General features: G+C 40.9%; 1 protein-coding gene and 1 pseudogene across 3 annotated transcripts; both read left to right on the top strand.

Moving 5' to 3' along the window:
• The first annotated feature begins 9791 nt into the window (after positions 1–9791).
• On the top strand, positions 9792–12304 carry LOC135550485 (dehydrogenase/reductase SDR family member 13-like). 3 transcript variants are annotated; one of them, XM_064981349.1, is made up of 5 exons: positions 9792–10019; positions 10508–10626; positions 11033–11156; positions 11251–11577; positions 11763–12304. In XM_064981349.1, the coding sequence occupies exons 2-5, from the start codon at positions 10573–10575 to the stop codon at positions 12020–12022; spliced, it is 765 nt and encodes a 254-aa protein (XP_064837421.1). In that variant the 5' UTR covers positions 9792–10019; positions 10508–10572; the 3' UTR covers positions 12023–12304. The 3 variants fall into 3 exon arrangements, with proteins under 3 accessions (XP_064837421.1, XP_064837422.1, XP_064837420.1); XM_064981350.1 differs by having other exon boundaries at positions 9792–10032; XM_064981348.1 differs by lacking the exon at positions 9792–10019 and adding an exon at positions 10044–10266.
• A 2108-nt stretch (positions 12305–14412) lies between these two features.
• Positions 14413–17787, top strand: LOC135548987 (rRNA methyltransferase 1, mitochondrial-like; annotated as a pseudogene).
• The last annotated feature ends 6454 nt before the right edge of the window (positions 17788–24241 follow it).

The following is a 24241-nucleotide window of genomic DNA, read 5'->3' as shown; positions in this document are numbered from 1 at the left end:
TTATTGTACATTGCATAATATATACTGATGGACATGAACTCGAGATTCGTGTGGGTGTGTCCTCTCCAGGATCTAACACTGGCATTGGGAAAACAACAGCATCAGATCTGTCCAGGAGAGGTGCGAGGTTTATAATGGCCTGTCGAGATAAGCAGAGGGCAGAAGCTGCCATCAGTGACATAAGAGAGGTGTCAGAATCAATATTCATTGATATGTCTCACGACACTGTCTAGTAAACAGTGGAAATACTGCAGTTACATATCCTTGAATGAGGATGACGCAAGTGGATCATACATGGATGATATTACTGTAATTCCATATCACTTAGTCATGTTCGCATTTCCTCACACATTGTCCGTCTCATTTACATTTGACAGATAGTTAGTTGTGCTCTGGTCACTTTAGCTGATCCATTTGTTGACATCTTTGAGCTTCACCTTGTCAGAAATTATATTTGTATTTTTTAACTATTTTTCTCCCCAATTGGTAGTTACAATTGTTAGCAACTCCCCTACAGACTCGGGAGACGCGAAGGTCAAGAGCCATGCATCCTCCAAAACACAACCCTGCCAAGCCGCACTGCTTGGTCAACCCAGAAGCTAGCTGCAGCAATGTGTCAGAGGAAACGTCATCCAGCTGGCAACCTTCATCAGCTTGCAGGCACCCGGCCCACCACAAGGAGTCGCTAGAGCGCGATGGGACAAGGAAATCCCGGCTGGCCAAACCCTCCCCTAACCCGGACGACACTGGGCCAATTGTGCGCCGCATCATGGGTCTCCTGGTCATGGCCGGCTCTGACACAGCCTGGTATCGAACCCGGATCTGTAGTGACACCTCAAGCTAATGGACATGAACTACACCGCTGCGCCACTCGGGAGGCCATGTCAGAAAGTCATTGACGGTTTATTAGACTCTATTAAGTGAGGGACACACAGAGCATCTGACTGGTCATTATTTTCTCTCAGGAGACTGGGAACAATGTTGTGTTCATGGAGCTGGACCTTCGAGTCCTCCAGTCTGTGTGATCCTTTTCTGAGAGCTTCCTGAAGTCTAAATGTAGACTAGATATTCTTATCAACAACACTGGTGAGTCATGTATTGCTCTGGGTCCGGTTTTGAGTGTGATATTTGTTTCACATAGCATTATATTGAACAACTGATATTGTTCCATGTTGTATCCTCCCCCGAGCAGAGCAAAGGCCGATGGATAATATGGCTGGTTGGTTTCTTAATTAATATACACTGAGTATACAAAACATTAAGAACACCTTCTCTTTCCATGACACTGACCAGGTGAATCCAGGGGAAAACATTGATCTCTTATTGATGTCAGTTGTTAAATCTACTTCAATCAGTGAGATCAGTGGTTCCCAAACTTTTTATTGTCCCATACCCCTTAAAACATTCAACCTCCAGCTGTGTATCCCCTGTAAGCCTGCCACACACACACACACACACACACACACACACACACACACACACACACACACACACACACACACACACACTATATGATACATTCATGAAATATAAGAATTTGTTTTTGTCACAACCCAGCTCGTGGGAAATGGACCAGAGCAAAAAGAATAATATAATAATCAATAATGGTGCTCTTTATTTAACCATCTTACATATGCAAACTTATTTGTTCATCGAAAATTCGGAACACACCACAAGTTGATGAGAAGGGTATGCTTGAAAGGATGCACATAACTCTGCAATGTTGGGTTGTATTGGAGAGAGTCTCAGTCTTAAATCATTTCCCACACACAGTCTGTGCGTGTATTTAGTATACATGTTAGTGAGGGCCGAGAATCCACTCTCACATAGGTATGTGGTTACCAAGGGCATCAGTGTCTTAATAGCGCGATTTGCCAAGGCATAATACTCTGAGCGCAGCCCAATCCAGAAATCTGGCGGTGGCTTCTGATTAAACTCAATTTTTACACAACCACTTGTTGCAATTTTGATGAGGCTCTCTTGTTCAGATATCGGTAAGTGGACTGGAGGCAGGGCATGAAAGGGATAACAAATCCAGTTGTTTGTGTCATCCGTTCTGGGAAAATACCTGCGTAATTGCACACCCAGCTCACTCAGGTGCTTCGCTATATCACATTTGACATTGTCCGTAAGCTTAAGTTCATTTGCGCACAAAAAAATCATACAATGATGGAAAGACGGGTGTGTTGTCCTTATTAATGCAGACAGAGAAGAGCTCCAACTTCTTAATCATCGCTTCAATTTTGTCCCACACATTGAATATAGTTGTGGAGAGTCCCTGTAATACTAGATTCAGATCATTCAAGAGAAAAAAACATCACCCAGATAGACCAGTCATATGAGAAACTCATCATCATACAAGCGGTCAGACAAGTTAAAATGATGGTCAGTAAGAAAACTTTAAGCTCGTCTCTCAATTTAAAAAAAAACTTGTCAATACTTTGCCCCTTGATAACCAGCACACTTCTGTATGTTGTAAAGTGTTACATGGTTCGCTGCCCATATCATTACATAGTGCAGAAAATACATGAGAGTTCAGGCCTTGCTTTAACAAAGTTAACAATTTTCACTGTAGTGTCCAAAACGTCTTTCAAGCTGTCAGGCATTCCCTTGGCAGCAAGAGCCTCTCAGTGGATGCTGCAGTGTAACCAAGTGGCGTCAGGATCAACTGCTTGCAAACGTGTTACCACTCCACTATGTCTCCCTCTCATGGCTTTTGGGCCATCAGTACAGATAACAACATAAGTAGCAGCTTCGTTTGGCTACATACGGACAGTTAGTGGAATTCCCACGAGAGAGTAACAGTTAATGTGATTGGATGTTAATTATTTGACTAGGCTACCTGTATTTGACATTGTGTTGTTTTTCGCTGAACACTAGATGGTTTAATAAAATGTATTTTCAGTGAAATGAGGCTACTCAGGCGAGAGAAAAAAATTCACCCAAATATATAGCCCTGTTGGAAAACATGAATGGACTGTTTGAAAATGTGAAGAATTAAAAGAATATATATAGAAAAATGTGAATCACATTTTTATTTGGTGTACCCCCGACGGCATTGCGCATAGCCGTGGGGGAATGACTGGACCGCACAAACGTCACCTGTTACAGCCTGCACCCAGGTCAGTGCTTCAACACTTTTTAGCATCTTAGCAATGCCGCATGATGTGTCAGGGCTCTACAGTGCTACAAAACAGTACATATTTTACTTTTGTAGAATTGCTTAGAAAGTGACTTTTTGGATCTGAATGCCAAATCATTCAAGAGATAAAGGTTCTCAAAATGGACCTATTTTGCATACCCCACCATACCATGAGACATCGGTCTTCATCATTGTTAAAAAAAATACGATTGAGATTGATATAATTTAAAAGCTTACAAACAGGTTTGTCAAAATATTTGTTAATTTCTTGAAAGAAACTGTTTAATCAAGATGTAATTTTTTAAACGTCAACTATCTAAAAATGCATTGTAGCTTGGACCCTATTTTACGTTGTCTGAGGTTGTTGTGTTGTGCCCGCCATCGTTTGAGACACAACACCCACTGGGCACACACTATAAGGGCACAAGGCGAGACCCAGAGTCCGAGATGTAAATTAACAATCTAAAAGGGGTAGGCAAGAGAATGGTCGTGGACAGGCAAAAGGTCAAAACCAATTCAGAGTTCCAGAGGTACAGAATGGCAAGCAGGCTCGAGGTCAGGGCAGCCAGAATGGTCCAGCAGGCAGGAATGGAGTCCATAAAAACAGGCAAAGGTCAAAACCAGGAGGACTAGTATAAGAGAATAGAGAACAGGAGCAGAGGAAAAACACGCTGGTTGACTTGAACATTACAAGTCGAACTGGCACAGAGAGACAGGAAACACAGGGATAAATACACTGGGGAAAATAAGGTACACCTGGAGGGGGTGGAGACAATCACAAGGACAGGCGAAACAGATCAGGGCGTGACACACACTGGTTGAATCAACATTGTTTCCACGTTATTTCAATTAAATGACATTGAACCAACCTGGAAAAGACATTGAATTGACGTCTGTGCCCAGTGGACATGCTCTTAAATAGCGAAGGGGTGTCATGTTTTTGCTGATACATGTGCTAAAATGGGAATAAAATGGAAACTTTCAAATGATCCTACAAAGATGGTTGGAGATCCACAAATCAGGGAATGTTTATTGAATTAGAATATCTGTTGTTTGAATGAATTATATTTAAATTATTGAAATGACACCCACCCTGTATTCACAAGCATGTTGTGTCACAACCAATGGCAGGCACAGTACAAACTCATTAGATGATGTAAAGTAGGGTCTAAACTACAACATATGCAAATATGAAGAAAAAAAAACGTTTTTGAGTTTACAGGTTTTTAGATCATTTGTAAAATGTCAATGTCTCAAGAAATTATAAAATAGTTTGACAACCCTGCTTGTAAGCTTTAAAAACATATCAAACTGAACCTTTTATATTTTCCAGGGATGAAGACATGGATGTCTCATCATATGATGGTGTATGCTAAATGTGTCAACTTTGAGCACCTTTATCTCCTAAAGGATTTGGCATTCAGGTCCAAAAAGTCCCTTTCTGGACCCTGGGTGGCGCAGTGGTCTCGGGCACTGCATCGCAGTGCTAGCTGTGCCATCAGAAACTCTGGTGTCCGAGCCCAGGCTCTGTCGCAGCCGACCGAGACCGGGAGGTCCATGGGGCGACGCACATTTGGCCTAGCGTTGTCCGGGTTAGGGAAGGTTTGGCTGGTAGGGATATCCTTGTCTCATCGCGCACTAGCGACTCCTGTGGCGGGCCAGGCACAGTGCACGCTAACCAGGTCACCAGATGCACAGTGTTTCCTCCGACACATTGGTGCAGCTGGCTTCCAGGTTGGATGCGCGCTGTGTTAAGAAGCAGAGCGGCTTGGTTGGGTTGTGTTTCGGAGGACGCATGGCTTTTGACCTTCGTCTCTCCCGAGCCCGTACGGGAGTTGTAGCGATGAGACTAACAGTTGGATACCACGAAAAGGGGAAAAAATTAGAAGATAAATAAATAAATAATCACTTACTGACCACTTCTTCCATGGTCAAACATGTATGGAAAGATTTGTTTAAATGGAGTAAATAGAACTGAGGCTAGCATGTGGATCCTATAGCTCCTCCCACCAGCCTCTGGTGAAAAGTTCAATAAAGGAAATTTAGAAAACACACCATACCATCTTTGCCTCTGTTATTGTATTGTCTACACAACATTCAGATATCGCTATTACTAAAATAAACCTGTTGGTTTACCTTGAGAAGTGGCAGTTTAGAGATGCTTTGGTAGGTATGCTGAGAACCTCTAAGGCTGTGTTTACACAGGCAGCCCAATTAGAATCTTTTGCCCAATTGACCCTTCGCTAAGCCCCACTTGGTTACTGTTGCAACCTCGGACAACATGTGCCCAGGAAGCCCAATTCCCCCTTCTAATCAGACTACCTCATGCTAATCAGAAAACAGATGTTTCACTTCTCTCATTGACTTCTCAAACCCCCGGGCCTGGTCTGGTTGATCTGTTTTGCAAGCACTCCCGGAAGTCTCGCGATGCTGCGCCTCTGGGTTTAAAGTAAAAAATATATATGATTTTATTGTCACATACCACTTAGGTGCGGTGAAATGTGTTGCTTTACAGGGTCAGCCATAGTAGAACGGCACCCCTAGAGAAAATTAGGGTTAAATGCCTTGCTCAAGGACATATTTTTCAGCTTTATTCAAACCAGTGATCTTTCGATTACTGGCCCGATGCTCTAACAGCTAGGCTATCTGCCGCCCGTTTAAAAATGCTGTGCATTCAAATGTTTCAAACGTGAGTTTGTCGGAGGTGATTCGACAACATTTGCCAGCCACGATTGGTTGCCCCAAATTTTGGGGCATGGCTTAGCAGATCTGATTGGTCAAAAGACCAATTATTGGGAAAAGATAAGAATGTCATGTTTCAGAGTTCACTGAGTGCCCTGTCAGGATGAAACAGATCAATGTAGTGAGGATCAGGGCTGTCGATCAGGTCTCCTATGTGGAGGCAGTGAAAATTGGAGAGAGTAGATATGATATAGATATAGATATAGAGAGTAGATATGACGAAGCTATGGCAGTGGATGACCTGTTGATGTCATTCACCAGATAAAAAATCCTGAAACACTAATGCTGAAGAGGATGGGTTTTGTTGCGTTCATTGCTCAGGTGGTTAATTGTAAGGACAAACTAATACAAATCGAAGAAATTGGATATCATTGTGAAAGCAGCAAAAAGGTTCTTGGATCTGAAACATTGCAGGGAATACTGTCAGAAGATACTCTCCCCTCTCAGGCCCCAAAACCTGTGTAGGGATCTGAGGAGACATTTGAAACTGACTGAAGGAGTACATTGATTAAAGTTTTTATTGTTATTTTGGGGGTCTTGGACAATATGAGTTGAAGTATATTATGAGTATGTTTTTCACCCTTCCCCCCTTTTCCCTTTTTACTGTATTAAAGTTTCTCAGTTTTTACCCCACCCAGTAGGTGGCGGGAATACACCTCTTTGGATTTAGACTGCTAATAGAAATTCAAAGAAGAAGAAGAATTGGGCTGCCTGTGTAAACGCAGCCTATGTGTAGCCTGTAGGCGAAACATTACATTAGATGAGATGAGATTTTATGATGTGAGATTTTGTGGGTGATGGGAACATCCTGAAAATGTGTTGCTTTTCCTAATAATTTTTAACAGGTATGCATTAACAGGTATGCATTAACAGGTATGCATTAACAGGTATGCATTAACAGGTATGCATTAACAGGTATGCATTAACAGGTATGCATTAACAGGTATGCATTAACAGGTATGCATTAACAGGTATGCATTAACAGGTATGCATTAACAGGTATGCATTAACAGGTATGCATTAACAGGTATGCATTAACAGGTATGCATTAACAGGTATGCATTAACAGGTATGCATTAACAGGTATGCATTAACAGGTATGCATTAACAGGTATGCATTAACAGGTATGCATTAACAGGTATGCATTAAAGTCCAACTCAATGCTGTAAATCTGGAAATCTGTTCCTTTCAGTTTAAGTTTAAGCATTTGGAAGTAGGTGAAAAGTCAAAGTTGTAGTGCAGAAATGCAATACAGTTCAAATTTTGGCAGGTACGCCAAGTCTTTAAGTGCACCCTGTAGGCTACTAGTGAAATGTACGTTTGATGAAAAGTCTCCAAGGCTTTACACAGCAGACTAGATAGGCCTATTCATTATTGTTATCAACAGCAGGTGAGATACGTAATACCCTGCTGAGTTCGAGAAGACTAGATCACAAGCCAAGGCCTACTTTTTGCTACATGCATGTAGACCTGCCTGAGTCCAGATTTAGGACACATCCGCACACAATGCATCCCTGACCACCTCCTGGTCAGCCAGATTTGAACACAATCAGACCTCAGACTACAATGCAAATTTTGTGCGTCTAGATCTTTTCAATGTGATGATAAGTCGCAGAAGTGTCGACACGGTCAGGCAGGTTGTGTCAGTGTGGTGTTGCTGAAAACGAGGAGAGGCAAACGAGGAGGAAATGGTGGAAGCGGAGGTCAAATTTGAGTCTGATGGCGCTAGCAACAATGGGAGTGGCAAAACTGATAAAAATACTGGATGTACTGTCGCTAAAGCTCAGATAAAGAGAGCTAAATTTACAGTGGAAAACGAGTCCGTGTGTCGTGGGAGTGCGGTTTATTGATAAGAAGATGTACCTGTGGGATCCGTTTGATGTTTCAAGGATGGTAAAGAAAGCATTGGGTCTGGGGAGTCCGTGAGGGTAACCAGAAGTGGAATTGTTTTGACGTTTTGTATACTGGAACATCAAAAGGAGCACACGTTGGGCCACACCAGAATGTTGGAGAATGGGGTGACTTGCTTCAATTTTCAGAGCAGGGCACCAATTAAGGGAGTGATTTCTGGGATCAGTGGGAAGTTGAGGTTGAGACGATGAAGAGAAATTCCTGGAGTAGTAGGTGTTCGTCGGTTGTCTCATATGGTCAGTGGAAGAAAGGAGGATAGTATGTCTGTGCTACTGTTTTTAGATGAGGAGGCTCTTAAGATGGGCTATATGAATTATTGTGCACAAGCATTTGTTCCCAGGGTATTGCAATGCACAAACTGTAAAGCGTTTGGACATGTATCAAGTGTTTTTAGGAAACTGGACATGACTGATCATTTTGCTAAGATGGAAGAGGACAACGAATTTTGGAATTGTGGTGGGGAACATGCACGAGTCCCCTGAGTGCCCTCTTAGGGTGAAAAAGGAAGAGATTGCCAGGCTAAGCACTGTCCAGCATGTCTCCTAGGCGGCGAAAATAGTGAAAGAAAGTGGGAGTGTGTTGGTCGTCATGGTGGAGGCTCCGCAGTCTAGTGCTGTGGGTGCTGTTCGCCATGTGCAGGATCCAGAAACCCTCAGAGTCCTACTGAAAAAAAGACTTACTGTGTAAGGCTCTGAGTGAATTTGAATTACTGAGGTTAACTTCTTATTTTTTTGTGTGATGTTCTTCTTCCCCCTCTTCTTATTTTCTGAATCCAGTAGTGGGGAGCAATCAACCTTCTCAGGTTGTAGAAGAACAGGTTGTGTCTGGTACACTAAGACCATGGATATACTGACAAGATACATGTCTCTCCTCCCTAAATATGGGAGACATTGTCCACACAGCGGCACAGCGGGCTGTCCAGCTCCCGCTTATCCTTTCTTTGAATTGGTGGATACATCTCATTATTGTAATCCCATTTTTAAATATTCAATGAGGGTTGTTGACGTCAACCACCTGTATTACATGGAGAGAGATGCTATGCCACTAGCCCTAATTCCATGAGCCATCTGATAACATTTCCGACAAAGTGTTTTTTCTCAAACTTGCTGGGATGTCACATGTCAATACACTCGTACATTCAAAAAATTAGGGGTTCAACTAGGGTTCTTCTAAGATCCTCAAAGTTCTTTGAAGAACCTTAGGGTTCTTGGCACTGAAAATGGCCCCCAAAAGGTTCTACCTCTTCAATGAATATCCCATAGGCCTCTACATTATGGACAAGGTATGTGTATGAAAACCATGATCAAAACATTTTTTTTCATTCACATTCACCACAAAAACCAAGGTATGAATTTTGTCATGTGCATGTTTTGTTAATCATCTGTACAATTACTATTTTTAGGATTCATGGACTTCACACTCCCTACACCTCTGATGAACATAACAGAAAACCTGTTCTATCACCATGCACTGCAAAATCATTTTGGTTATGGATAGGGAGAACATCAACACATTAATATCACCACACCAGAGGATATATCCATTGGACTTGCTGGGAGTTTACCTCATATTTGGATTTTTTTATTCTGCTTTGCCACTAAAATCATAATAAACACTGAGAACTAAAATATTGCGTTATTGTTGTTATGCATATTATTATTATTAATAATAAAACTAATAGCTGGGGAGGGGGATAGTTAATAAATGAACCCCAAAGGGTTCTTCAAAAGATCCATTAAAAGATGTTCCCCCACAATTTAAAATTGAAGAACCTGTAAAGGATACTCCAGGAACCTTTTTTTTTTAGAGTGTAACATTTTATGGATTAAGTAATTTATATTAGATAAACCTCACGTAGAAAATAAGCCATTCATTTTTTTGTCGACCAAATTCGACACTCTCGTTGACCTTAATTCAAAAACTCCTTGCTTGGTGAGCAAACAACGAAAAAATGCCCCCTGCTGGAGAACGACAGATTTTCCGCCGATTTGGGCCTCTCTCTTCCTCTTCCTTTCTGCTACGGCGCAATTGTATAGATCTCTAGAAGTAAATGGGGAAACACATCAACACCGGTTTGGTCAGAATATTTCACCGTGATCAATCGGAAGTGTGGGACGCAATTTAATTAACAGATCTCTCGGGGTAAATGGGGAAGCACATCAACACCGGTTTGGTCAGAATATTTGACTGTGATCAATCGGAAGCAGGGAACCGGTGGGACAGGTAGGTCTGGCAGGTAACCTAACAAAAAGCCTGCTCCGCAACAAACTATGTTTTATTCACTGGTTGCACTTCCACGAGTAGAGTTTGAGTCGGGACACCAACGACCGGGCAAAAAACAGCATGTTACCTTTACTAGTTGCAACTGGTGTTGTAGTTGCAGTGTATATTGTCCTTGTTAAAACTATTTTTAAAAGCTCCAAATTTAAAGGAAATGCAGCGATGGCAGGGAAGACTGTAATAGTAACAGGTACGTTTGTTAGCCTTTAAACATGTTTGACTGCTTTGTAAACATGTTGGACTGCTTTGTAAGTCTGATAACATTTAGGATATTTACCTGAATAATACATTCATTGGTGTTGTCTGTCTCACGCAGCCTATGATGTTTATCTAATTTGGGGTTTTAATCAGGTTTGTTTTGCCTCTGGAACTCCGAATTGTATTTTAATATTTTATGTCAATGTCATGTCAATGTTTTGTTCTACCCATAGGTGGCAACACTGGCATTGGGAAAGCCACTGCTCTGGAGCTTGCCAGGAGGGGTGCAAGAGTAATCATGGCATGCCGCAACCAAGAGAAAGCCGAACTTGCTATAAGTGATATAAAAAGGGTACAAGAATCTTATAATAAACAATAATTCCACATTTGTATTCGAATATTCATTAGTTCGATGTCACGTTATCATTTGAAAATATTGTATGCCTGTAAATATCCGACCTGGATTCAAATACTATTTAGGGTATTTCAATGACTTTCAAAGGCATTTGGAAGTAAGAATTTAAATTGAAGTAGTCAATATTGGAATATATTTGGGAATACACTGAGGAATTATTTTTAAAATACACAAATACACTGATTCAAATACACTCCCATTCATTTCACCATTTAACCCAGGAAAGTACTTTCAAATATTTGGCTATTTATAGGAAATAATTGAAAATATTTGATTTGGGGGACAATTTAAATACAATAAAATAAGGTCTGGCAAATATAGGCCTAACAAATTGTGATTTCAGGAGACAGGCAGCACTGATGTGGTGTACATGCAGTTGGACCTGGGGAGCCTTCAAGCAGTGCGTTCTTTCACCGAGACCTTCCTGAAGACCGAGGCTAGACTGGATCTTCTCATTAACAATGCTGGTTAGTGGTCATATTATTTTTTTTCTCTTAATTGTATTCGCAAGAAAACATGAGTAGAAAAAGGCTATTGAACCATCTGTGGTCTCTCCTTCAGGTCTGGTGGCGGATGGGCGCACTGCTGATGGCTTTGGTATTGAGTTTGGGGTCAACCATCTTGGCCATTTCCTGCTGACCTGTCTGTTGCTGGACCGCCTGAAGGAGGGCACTGGGGGCCGTGTAGTCACACTGGGCTCCATGGCCTATCGCTGGGGCAACATCGACTTTGATGCCCTTATCACTAATAAACACCTGGGCACTGGGAGGTACAGCTGGCAGTTCTTCCACGCGTACTGCAACAGTAAACTGTGCAATGTTCTCTTCAACCACGAGCTGGCCAAGAGACTGAAGGGTACCAATGTCACTTGCTACAGTGTTCACCCAGGTTGGTCATTTCCTTCAAGATTATAAATGCTATATCTGTCACTATGAACCACAATGAGTCCTGATACACGCTACACATCCTAGGATACATGCTAAGGGTATTTGTTTTCCTGTGTTGGATCATTGAAAGTTCACCTGTTTTCTTTTTCTTATTTTTCTTAACCTATTATGTTTTGCCCCCTGTAGGAGTAGTGAAAACAGAGCTATCCCGAAACTGCAGCCTGTGGCAGAGATTCATCATTGAGCCAATAGCTAGACTGTTGTTCCTGGATCCAGAATCCGGTGCCCAGACCACTCTCCACTGTGCCCTCCAGGAGGGTATCGAGCCCCTGAGTGGATGCTACTTCTTCTGCTGTGCGCCGCAGGACGTGGTTGCCAAAGGCAAAGACGACGCTGTGGCCAAGAAGTTGTGGGAAGTTAGTGAACGGCTGAGTGGCCTGTTCTAGGAAAAAGGCACATTGTTACACTGCTTTTGATTTGGTGGTTTACAGATCTGGGGGGAAAATGCTCATTGAACACTCATCAAAATGGATCAAAATGACAAGAAACTGCTCATACATTAGCTGATCTCCTTTTCACTAGAGCATTGATGTTGGTGACATCCTGTTTGTGGTGTGTCTTGTATTGATGGTGATCAGTATGTAGTAAGTGTGCCAGTTCAGTCTAAATACTTAGGAAGCTCTTGTAAAAACTGTTTGACTTATTATAATAAAAACGATTCCAAGGGATTGGGCTTGATTGGGTTTCCTTAGGCTTTGACTTATTGTTGCCATCACTGTATTTTCAAATAGAATAGAGCTCTCTATCGGATATGAAACGGTGACTAATTCCAGCATGTAACCGAACTAGTGATTGTATTGGGCCTATGCATGTAGTGTAATTAGGCTGCATACTCTAGCTTGTATAACTTTTATTGGAGCTTCTGTTGTGGGCTCATGGTCTCCTGAGACTTCAAAATCAGTCGCCCTCAGCCCCAGAGGGGGTCTAATAGTCAATACATTTTTTTCCCCTGTGGGACGCTGCCGTGACATTTTATTCCTTGACACCAGAGGCATTTGCTTGGGTGTGACGAAGTGACTGGCGCACTGAAAGAACGTCCTTCACACACCCTTCACCTTAATCTTTGCATGAGACTGTATATCAGCAGTCAGACAGGTCACACCAGTTTCTCAGAACAGCTCTGAACCTTGGCCTCATTGTCTCCAAGTGCTCTCATCACTTAACAACTCAACAATGTGGTTTATGCACCTGCTGCAACAGGGCCTGCCTTTGTCTGCTAGGATGGGTGAGATGGTAGGGCCTTGTCAAATGTGTTCACTGTCAATCATTCTATCAACTACTGTGTTTTGTTGACTTTGCCTAAGGCACATACAGAGTGGGGTAAAATGGAGTTCCAGTTCTCTTTGCCCTCCATTTTGAACTAGCTACAAAAGGAGTTGAAATTACAGGAGCTCTTCTCTCTGAATGAGTTTAAAGCTAGGGTAAAAACTGTGGTTGACCAATGAAGCAGTGGTGGAAAAAGTACTCTATTTTCATACTTGAGTAAAAGTAAAGATACTTTCGTTTAAAAGAATGACTCGAGTAAAAGTGAAAGTCACCCAGTAAAATACTACTTGAGTAGCAAACCAGATGAAGCAAAGCAAACCAAGCAAGATTGTATTTTTTTTATTTACAGATAGCCAGGAGCACATTCCAACACTCACACATCATTTACGAACTAAGCATTTGTCTTAAGTGAGTGTGCCAGATCAGAGGCAGTAAGGATGACCAGGCATGTTCTCTTGATAAGTGAATGAATTGAACATTTTTTCTGTCCTGCTAAGCATTCAAAATCTGCTAAGCATTCAAAATGTAACAAGTACTTTTGGGTGTCAATGAAAATGTAAGGAGTAAAACGTACATTTATTTAGGAATGTACTGGAGTAAAAGTTGTCAAAAATATGAATAGTAAATTAAAGTACAGATACCTCCAAAAACTACTTAAGTAGTACTTTAAAGTATGTTTACTTAGGTACTTTACACCACTGCAATGAAGTGGGGGGCTATCAATGTTTTGATGCACCACACCTCCCCAAATAACATTTGTCTGTTCAATGTGTACATTTATGTTTTTAAACTGTATTGTTTTATGTTGTAAAAATGTATTTTAAACTTTGCTGCTTTTGGCCAAGTCTCTCTTGAAACATTTATCTCAATGAGACTAACCTGGAAAAATAAAGGTCAAATAACATTGAACGGTAAAATAAGATTATGCTTACCCCAAAGTATAATAATACAACTGAAAAACACTAGATTGCTTTAATTTGAACCAAAATTACCATTTTAAAACTATTTGTGACATGTATGGACATGCAATATCATAAATGGACACTAGAGGATAGTGTTGAATCTCGTAGTAGGCATTTTCACCATAAAGGATGAAGAAAAAATATTGTTTACTTCCTGGAGGAGGCAGTCTTGAAAGCGTACAGATATGCTGGTTGGATAACAGTTCGTGTTAGTGATGACTGGCACTGTTCTGGATCTTCAGAAAAGTACAACATCAAACTAATTAGCGTAACATGTTTAAATGCAGATCATATTTTTTTTAAAGTTTATTTTTCACGACGTTGTGTCCAGTGTGCATACCTTTTAGTAGCTTTGGGACACCAAAGATAAACTTTTAGCAAGCTGGTTGGCAACCATGCCTTGCTGGATATTTGATGCTGAAGGACATATGCCTACCTGATGGTAGAGGTAAAAGTGTATTTATTTAATAGCTATCATTCCAGCGTTCTATAAGTTGACCGTCCAATCACTGTTGCTAGAGCCATTCATGTCTTCTCAATTTATAAACATGGCAACTTGGAATTTGGCTTGTAAGTGCTCCAGGATGTTTGTACACAGTAGACTGTTGACTTTCGTGTCAGTCAGACATGAAAGTGGGCTCTCACTCTGCATCCTACATTTCCACTAGTTCTATCCTCTGGCCTAAAGGACTGCTGTGAGGTAGCAGAGAAGTGGCGACGCAGTGTCTTAACGACAGAACAAAAATCTGGAGGAAAGATACCCAAGCATCCGTGGAGAGGAAGCCCAATCCAGACAGCAGAGTATCATCTGACCTCCGGAAGCTCAGCCTGGATGACTTTCCAGAGGATGGTGAGAGGCTAGTAAAGGACTCCAGAGAAGGACTATCCAGAGAAGAAGACAGGAATTATGGCGTCTGCTGGCTCTCACCCAGGGCAGAACAAGTCCCACAGGCTATTTGCGAAGGAGGGTGTGGCCTCCTGTAGGGCCTCTGTAAGGCAGGTGTGTGAGGAGGCCCATAGACAGTGTGTGCAGATCCAGGGGGTTAGTAAGAAGGACTTAGAACAAGATGAGCTCAGGAGGGGTCCACCAGGGTTTATGCCTGCATGCCAGTCCTCTGGGTTATCTGCCAGAGGACAATACCTCCAGGCCACCCAGGGACAGCAGCTACTCTTAGATGGAGTGCAAGACCCAATGAACATTCTGCATATTTTCTTGGGGTGGATCGAGTTGGCGGAAGTCTTTGTAACAGGTAGCCAAACCTAATATTGAAGATCTGACTTTGTTTTTTAAGAGGTCTCATCTGATCAACCGAAAATCAATTGTAATGGCGTTTATGGCTGTGTTAAATGCATGATGTTTCTTTGCTTTTAGCTGTCCAATGACACCAGTCTTGAGTAAGGCCAGCACAGGTGTGGATGGAGGACATGAGAGTGTATGGCTATGACAGCCTCCTACTTATGCTGATATTGTCCCAATGCATTTTAGCCTGGTCATGCACTGGTCAGCTTACTTTCAGAATCTCATTGTTTGGCTTCAGTATTTTATGAGAACTTTAACACGTTTTTACTTTTGTCTTTACTGTTAGCACTTTTGACCTACAGTACCAGTCATAAGTTTGGACACACCTACTCATTCAAGAGTTTTTATTTATTTGTGCTATTTTCTACATTGTAGAATTAACAGTGAAGACATCGCAACTATGAAGCAACACATATGGAATCGTGTAGCAACCAAAAAGGTGTTAAACAAATTAAAAAATATATTATATTTTAGATTCTTCAAAGTATCCACCCTTTGCCTTGATGACCGATTTGCACACTCTTGGCATTCTTTCAACCAGTTGCACGTGGAATGCTTTACAAACCATCTTGAATTAGTTCCCACATATGCTGAGCACTTGTTGGCTGCTTTTCCTTCACTCTGTGGTCCAACTCCCAAACCATCTCAATTGGGTTGAGGTCGGGTGATTGTGAGGCCAAGTTATCTGATCCAGCACTCCATCACTGTCCTTGGTCAAATAGCCCTTCCACATTCTGGAGGTCTGTTGGGTCATTGTCCTGTTGAATAACAAATCATAGTCCCACTAAGCGCAAACCAGATGGTATGCCGTATCGATGCAGAATGCTGTGGTAGCCATGCTGGTTAATTGTGCCTTCAATTCTAAATAAATCACTGACCGTGTCACCAGCAAAGCACCCCCACACATCCCACCTCCTCCTCCATGCTTCACGGTGGGAACCACACGCCGAGATCATCCGTTCACCTACTCTGCTTTTCACAAAGACACGGCGGTAGGAACCAAAAATCTCAAATTTGGACTCATCAGACCAAAGGACAGATTTCCACTGGTCTCATGTCCATTGCTCGTGTTTCTTGAAACAAGTCTTTTCTTCTTATTGGTGTCCTTTAGTAGTGGTTTCTTTGCAGCAATTCGACCATGAAAGCCTGATTTATGCAGTCTCATCTGAATAGTTGATGTTGAGATGTGTCTGTTACTTGAACTATTTGAAGCATTTATTTGGGCTGCAATTTCTGAGGCTGGTAACTCAAATGAACTTATCCTCTGCAGCAGAGGTAACTATGGGTCTTCCTTTCCTGTGGTGGTATTCATGAGAGCCAGTTTCATCATAGTGCTTGGTGGTTTTTGCCACTGCACTTGAAGAAACTTTCAAAGTTTTTGACATTTTCTGTATTGACTGACCTTCATGTCTTAAGTTAATGATGGACTGTTTTTCTTTGCTTATTTGAGCTGTTCTTGCCATAATATGGACTTGGTCATTTACCAAATAGGGCTATATTCTGTATACCACCCCTACCATGTCACAATGCAACTGATTGGCTCAAATGCATTAAGAAGGAAAGAAATTCCACAAATTAACATTTAACAAGGCACATCTATTAATTTAAATGCATTACAGGTGACTACCTCATGAAGCTGGTTGAGAGAATGCGAAGAGTGTGCAAAGCTGTCATGAAGGCAAAGGGTGGCTACTTTGAAGAATCTCAAATATAAAATATATTTTAATTTGTTTAACACCTTTTTGGTTGCTACATGATTCCATATGTGTTGCTTCATAGTTGTGATGTCTTCACTATTATTCTACAATGTAAAAACTAGTAAAAATAAGGAAAAACCCTTGAATGACTAGGTGTGTCCAAACTTTTGACTGGTACTGTATATAGAGACAACTTTAAACATCAACTCTTAGGGGTTATCTATTTTTCATAGTCCTCACTAGCTGATGACCAGAGTCTGTTCTGTGCAGGTAAAGGTGGCACAAGGCTAGCAGCTAATTGGCACAGTGGGAGCTAAAGCAGAGAACTCTCATGTTCCTGTCATGAAATGTTCCAATTTCCAGATGACCAAACCTACACTTTTGCTGATGGTTAAGAGTTTCCTGTCCTTCTGTGTGTGTGTGTGTGTTCATGAACCGTGCATTGGTTTCAATTGCTTTGCACTTTCCTAAGTCCACCCTGCTGTGTTCTCACTCAGGTGGTGAAAGGGAAGACTTGTCCCGGGAACCGCGTCTGCATTGAGGCACTGCTAACCATCCTACCTCGCAGAGACCTGCACCCTGGCCTGGTGTCGAATCCACCAATGTCTCTGTGGAGAGCTAGGCCCAGCCAATCAGAATATTTTTTCCCCACAAACGGGCTTTATTACAGACCAAAATACTCCTCAGCAACCCCCCCACCCTCTCAGATGATCCCGCAGGTGAAGAAGCCGGATGTGGAGGTCCTGGGCTGGCATGTTAACACATGGTCTGCGGTTGTGAGGCTGGTTAGACGTACTGCCAAATTCTCTAAAATGACATTGGAAGCAGCTTCTGATAGAGAAATTAGCATTCAGTTCTCTGGCAACAGCTCTGGTGGACATTCCTGCAGTCAGCATGCCAATTGTACGCTCCCTCTACTTGAGACATCTGTGGCATTGTGTTGTGTGACAACTACACATTTTAAAGTGGTCTTTTATTGTACCCAGCACAAGGTGCACCTGTGTAATGATCTTTTTTTTAAATTCAGCTTCTTGATATGTCACACCTGTCAGGTGGATGGATTATCTTGGCAAAGGAGAAATGCTCACGGATGTAAACAAATTTGTTAGAATAAGCTTTTTGTGCGTTATTTCAGGTCATGAAACATTGGACCAACACTTTTCATGTTGTTTATGTTTTTGTTCAATATTTACACTACCGTTCTAAAGATTGGGGTCACTTAGAAATTTCCTTGTTATTGAAAGAAAAGAAAAAGAAGGGAACAAATCCTTTTAAAATAACATCAAATTGATCAGAAATACAGTGTACACATCGTTAATGTTGTAAATGACTATTGTAGCTGGAAACGGCTGATTTTTAATGGAATACAGAGGCCCATTATCAGCAACCGTCACTCCTGTGTTCCAATGGCACATTGTGCTAGCTAATCCAAGTTTATCATTCTAAAAGGCTAATTGATCATTAGAAAACCCTTTTGCAATTATGTTAGCATTAGAGGTCGACCGATTATGATTTTTCAACGCCGATACCGATTATTGGAGGACAAATAAAAGGGCCGATACCGATTAATCAGCCGTTTTTTTTTTTTTTTTAATTTTTTTTTTTTTTTAAATATATATATATTTGTAATATTGACAATTACAACAATACTGAATGAACAATGAACACTTTTATTTAACTTAATATAATAAATCAATAAAATCAATTTAGTCTCAAATAAATAATGAAACATGTTCAATTTGGTTTAAATAATGCAAAAACAAAGTGTTGGAGATGAAAGTAAAAGTGCAATATGTGCCATGTAAAAAAGCTAACATTTAAGTTCCTTGCTCAGAACATGAGAACATATGAAAGCTGGTGGTTCCTTTTAACATGAGTTTTCAATATTCCAAGGTAAGAAGGTTTAGGTTGTTGTTATTATAGGACTATTTCTCTCTATACCATTTGTATTTCATATACCTTTTGACTATTGGATGTTCTAATAGGTACTTTAGTTTTTCCAACCTAATCTCGGGAGTTGATAGGCTTGAAGTTATAAACAGTGCAATGTTTGAAGCATTGTTAAGAGCTGCTGGCAAACACAAGAAAGTGCTGTTTGAATGAATGCTTAGGAGCCTGCTGCTGCCTACCACCGCTCAGTCAGACTGCTTTATTAAATCATAGATTTAATTATAATATAGTTACACACAGAAATACGAGCCTTAGGTCATTAATATGGTAAAATCCAGAAACTATCATTTCGAAAACAAAACGTTTATTCTTTCAGTGAAATATGGAACCGTTACGTATTTTATCTAACGGTCTAATTAAGTCTAAATATTGCTGTTACATTGCACAACCTTCAATATTATGTCATAATTACATAGAATTCTGGCAAATTATTTCGCAACAAGCCAAGAGGCCCAAACGGCTTGCAATGAACACACGAGAAGTGACACAATTTCCCTAGTTTAATTTTGCCTTCTAACATGAATTTCTTTTAACTTAATATGCTGGTTTAAAAAATATATACTTCTGTGTATTGATTTTAAGAAAGGCATTGCTGTTTATGGTTAGATCCATTAGTGCAACGATTGTGCTTTTTTTTCGTAAATGCGCTTTTGTTAAATCATCCCCCGTTTGGTGAAATTCCTTTGTGAGGAAGAAATAGTCTTCACACAGTTCGCAACGAGCCAGGCGGCCCAAACTGCTGCATATACCCTGACTCTGTTGCAAGAGAAGTGACACATTATCCCTATTTAAAAGAAATTCATGTTAGCAGGCAATATTAACAAAATATGCAGGTTTAAAATATATACTTGTGTATTGATTTTAAGAAAGGCATTGATGTTTATGGTTAGGTACACATTGGTGCAACGACCGTGCTTTTTTTCACGAATCCACTTGTTAAATCACCCGTTTGGCCAAGTAGGCTGTGATTCTATGATAAATTAACAGGCACCGCATCGATTTATATGCAATGCATGACAAGCTCGATAAACTAGTAATATCATCAACCATGTGTAGTTAACTAGTGATTATGTTAATATTGATAGTTTTTTATAAGATACTTAATGCTGCACTCGCATAACCGGTAGTCAGCCTTCCACGTAGTCTCCTCGTGGAGTGCAATGTAATCGGCCATGATCGGTGTCCAAAAATACCGATTACCGATTGTTATGAAAACTTGAAATCGGCCCTAATCAATCGGCCATTCCAATTAATCGGTCGACCTCTAGTTAGCATAGCTGAAAACTGTTATACTGATTTAAAGAAGCAATAAAACTGGCCTTCTTTAGACTAGTTGAGTAGCTGTACCATCAGCATTTGTGAGTTCGATTACAGGCTCAAAATGACCAGAGTTTCAGCAGAAAGTTTTTTTGTTTCTGGACATTTTGAGCCTGTAATCAAACCCAAAAATGCTGACACTCCAGATACTCAACTAGTCTAAAGAAGGCCAGTTTTATTGCTTCTTAATCCGCACAACAGTTTTCAACTGTGCTAACCTAATTGCAAAGGGGTTTTCTAATGATCAATTAGTCTTTTAGAATGATAAACTTGGATTAACTAACACAATGTGCCATTAGAACACAGGAGTGATGGTTGCTGATAATGGGCCCCTGTACGCCTTTGTAGATATTCTATAAAAAATCTGTCGTTTCCAGCTACAATAGTAATTTACAACATTAACAATGTCTACACTGTACTTCTGATCAATTTGATGTTATTTTAATGGCCAAAGAATGTTTATTTTTTTTCAAAGACCAGGACATTTCTAAGTGACCCCAAACTTTTGAACGCTAGTGTATGATCTCACTCGGTGTGATTTATCCATACCCTTTCTTCCTCTCCTCCCCTCTGTGTTCTCCAGGCATCCTGCTACACTTACCCCTGTCGTCCTGTAGAGATGGCCATCGATGACCGACTAGACTACACAACTCAAGGTGTTTACTTTGGATGCCCTCCCAGGCACTCCTCTCAGGGCTTAATGACTGGATTTACTGCATCAATTAGCCATCAGGGTCTCTGAGAGGCCTGGCTGGCTGATCGATTGTTCTCTAGCAGCTGATGTCCCCTTGCCGTGCTGTTCTGCACTGCTCTGGACCATGCTAACTGCTTGTCTGAATGTAAACCTAGTACAATGTAATTAAATCAAAACATTGCTACTCAAATTTATTATTGGATTCTTTCTAATGTTTATTCACTTGAGATGTTAAGATTTTTGCACATGTGCATGTTGAATCCATAAAAAGATAAGGGTTTATGAGAATGTAGCGCCTGGCGAAAGAGCTACTGTTGTGCTATTATCAGAATGGGTTAGGGGATTAGGTTCAGCTAAATTGATTGCCAATGCTGGTTTTGAGTAGGAAGGGGGGGGGCACAGTCTCTGGGCTATTGTTTCTGGTCAGTGACTGTTTAAAATTGATCATGGGAACAAGCGGCTGCTATTGATAGGCAACATTTGCCCTTTGACTGTCGCTCCACGTTTAACCCAGGGACTAATTTATCATTCATGTGCACACAAGAATATATATGTGTGTTTGTATACTGTATATAGTTTATGAACATTGTCACATCTTCAGCATTTACCACAAGTTTCATTGCTGGGGTTTGTTCTTTGCTGACCAAACATTTAGCTTTTGCCTCAGACCATTTATATGCGTCTGTGTTTTAATAGATTGACACATATTTATCAATTCATGTTACAAGGATTGCATAGTTACATCCATTGAAAATTAAATAAAGTTTCCACTACAGAGTAAATACTCTCCTACAACATTGAGCAGTGCAGTAGTAGTGGCTTTATAATCAGGCCTGTTTGTTCTTTCCCAGTGTGCTGCAGTGCTTGACCATGAATTGGCCTGATGTACTTGATTACTAATTATGGAAAACAGGAGGCATTGTCTCTCTTAGCCCTACAGTTTTGATAAGCTCTGCATACTCATCAACATGCACACAATTAATTGGTGTTGATTGCTTTTGGCATGTTCAATAGTTATTGATCGAGAGGAAGAGGTGTCCTTCAGCTGACTGCTTGCCTGGAGCTGACTCTATTCTTGGCTTGAGTCAAATGTCTAGTTGATATCTGGCAGTGAATTTCACAGGGTCACTGCTCTCCTAGGGTTTGCTTCTATGACATTGGGATATTATGAAGTGGTATCTAATTCACATGCATAAGAAAGTAAACTGTTAACAACATATTTTGTTTGGGTGTAAAGGGAAATGTACTGCATTGGTTGCTGCTATTGCCTCGACTGTGAGTTCAATAGTTGCAGTTTGATGTTTATTGTCATGTCTTTCCCTGGAGGCAGAACTGAGCGCTTAAGCTGCAAAAGTCAAAATTGTCTGTATCGTAAAAATTAATGAAAACAAAAAGTCGCTTTTTTGGTATTAATTTATGGTGGTTTTGGCATTAGGCATAGCAGTGTGGTTAGGTTTAGGTTTAAAATCAAATTTTATGACAATGGCAGTGCCAGCTATTGACCACTCATGCAGAGCTGCCTCCAGTACATGAGTCATCTCAATAAATGTCAACCTGCTCTATAGTTGCTGTCTCAAGGCAAGAAGGGTTTCTCATTCCGTATCCTTAGATGGGATCCCTACCAATCTGGCCTTTGTGTTTTAGTGGGATCCCTACCAATCTGGCCTTTGTGTTTTAGTGGGATCCCTACCAATCTGTCCTTTGTGTTTTAGTGGGATCCCTACCAATCTGGCCTTTGTGCTTTAGTGGGATCCCTACCAATCTGGCCTTTGTGTTTTAGTGGGATCCCTACCAATCTGGCCTTTGTGTTTTCGTGGGATCCCTACCAATCTGGCCTTTGTGTTTTAGTGGGATGTTGGTAAGGTGTTCTGAGCATATAATATACGCTTAGAATCTGGCAATGATGACACACATTTGATCAGGTCATTAACAAAGACACTAATTAATAAGGAGAGGTTCCTAAAGTGTTTGAACACTGTCTTATGTCTTAGCAGGCTTTGTGCCTGTCTGCAGGTCCTGTGCTGATATGAGATGTGCATTGTCTCAGGGGGTCGCTCTGAACACTCGGGGAGCGGTCACCTGCTGTTTCGGCTGAGCTTGCACTCTGATGCAGAGGCACCAAGCAGCTCTACCTATTAAAATGTAAATTCCCTGTGCACTCAGTGGGGCCAGACTGGAGGAGGAGGAGGGAGAGGGGATCTGCTCAAGGGTTTGGGGATGTGTCAGCTTGTCCCCTTCACTTCACATGTTAATCACAGAGAGACAGGCCCATATGTCGGCTGCCACCGACCTGGAGGAGATGTGTGGAGCAGAAAAAAGCAATTAGAAAAACTGTAGCCGCTTATGATTTGTCATTTTAAATGATCAGAGATATTATGCATTGTAACTGCAATTTTTTAGAATTGCCCGGAGGGGTATAACTACAAAGCAGGATCAAGTTATCCAGCTGACTTTGATAAACAACCAGAAATACATTCATTTTCAGGTTCATCAAGAAAGCTAAACTTATGTTATTTGTTTTTGGTTGTTGAGTTAAGTAGACCACGCCCATTTCAAACATATCTTTAAAAAATATTTATTTAGGCAAGTTAGCAGGCGAACTCCAGGATCCTGCTTTGTAGTATACCCCTCTTTAAAGATATTACAGCATTATTCAGGTTTTGACTTGGATTTCTATGAAGGAATTTGAATTGGAATCCCATTTCCTCTGTGGCTGTAGGCCCATGTAGTGGCCCATGTAGTTATCATAGCAGTTGTTATTAACAGTGATCAATGTCTCCAAAAGTTTTTCTGTAAATGATTGTGCTAAACACATATCTGCTGTGCACTCTGAAATACACATACACATCGTGTTCTGAAGAATAATGGGTGATCACACAATCAAATGGGGGAGTTTGTTGTGGGGTAGTGGAGGGGATTTTTATAGCTTTTTGAACCCCAGGGTTCAAATATCATCATTACAGCTTCTCTCTTTGCACTTGTCAACAAATACTGTTATTATTTCTGATTGGAAATACCACAAGGAATCTTTTAAAAGCGCTGAAGCTCTCTGAACTGCAATTGTGCAAAACAACATTTGGAAAAGTGCGGCAATGGAGTACATCATATATTTTTTTTCCAAAGCTTGCCACACAATTATTTTATTCTCAATAACATAGACATCTGAGCCACAGCAATTTGAGGTGGAATGAAATGGTCAGCGGTTCACAAAATGAGGTTGCTCTCTAAATGCCCTGCATTTATAGTCATCTTACACTGAAATGACTCTTCTAGAAAATGAGCTCTGTGGATTGCAAGGAGCACTTCACCAAGGCAGTCGTATTGGTCGGACATTTGATTCCTTCATCGGTCGTTCTTGCAAAGTTGATGACATTTAAGTATTAACGCAAAAATCATTTGATTTAGCACACAACAAAAAC

Source organism: Oncorhynchus masou, chromosome 12, assembly GCF_036934945.1.
Source record: "Oncorhynchus masou masou isolate Uvic2021 chromosome 12, UVic_Omas_1.1, whole genome shotgun sequence".
Lineage (NCBI taxonomy): Eukaryota > Metazoa > Chordata > Actinopteri > Salmoniformes > Salmonidae > Oncorhynchus > Oncorhynchus masou.
This window is presented reverse-complemented; position numbering and strand designations above follow the sequence as displayed.

Excerpts from the sequence above, each read along its gene's own strand:
- LOC135550485 (XM_064981348.1), top strand. The coding sequence starts at position 10,140 with ATGTTACCTTTACTAGTTGCAACTGGTGTTGTAGTTGCAGTGTATATT. Across the intron at positions 11,157-11,250 it reads TCTTCTCATTAACAATGCTG|GTCTGGTGGCGGATGGGCGC; the intron begins GTTAGTGGTCAT and ends TCTCTCCTTCAG. Across the intron at positions 11,578-11,762 it reads TTGCTACAGTGTTCACCCAG|GAGTAGTGAAAACAGAGCTA; the intron begins GTTGGTCATTTC and ends TGCCCCCTGTAG.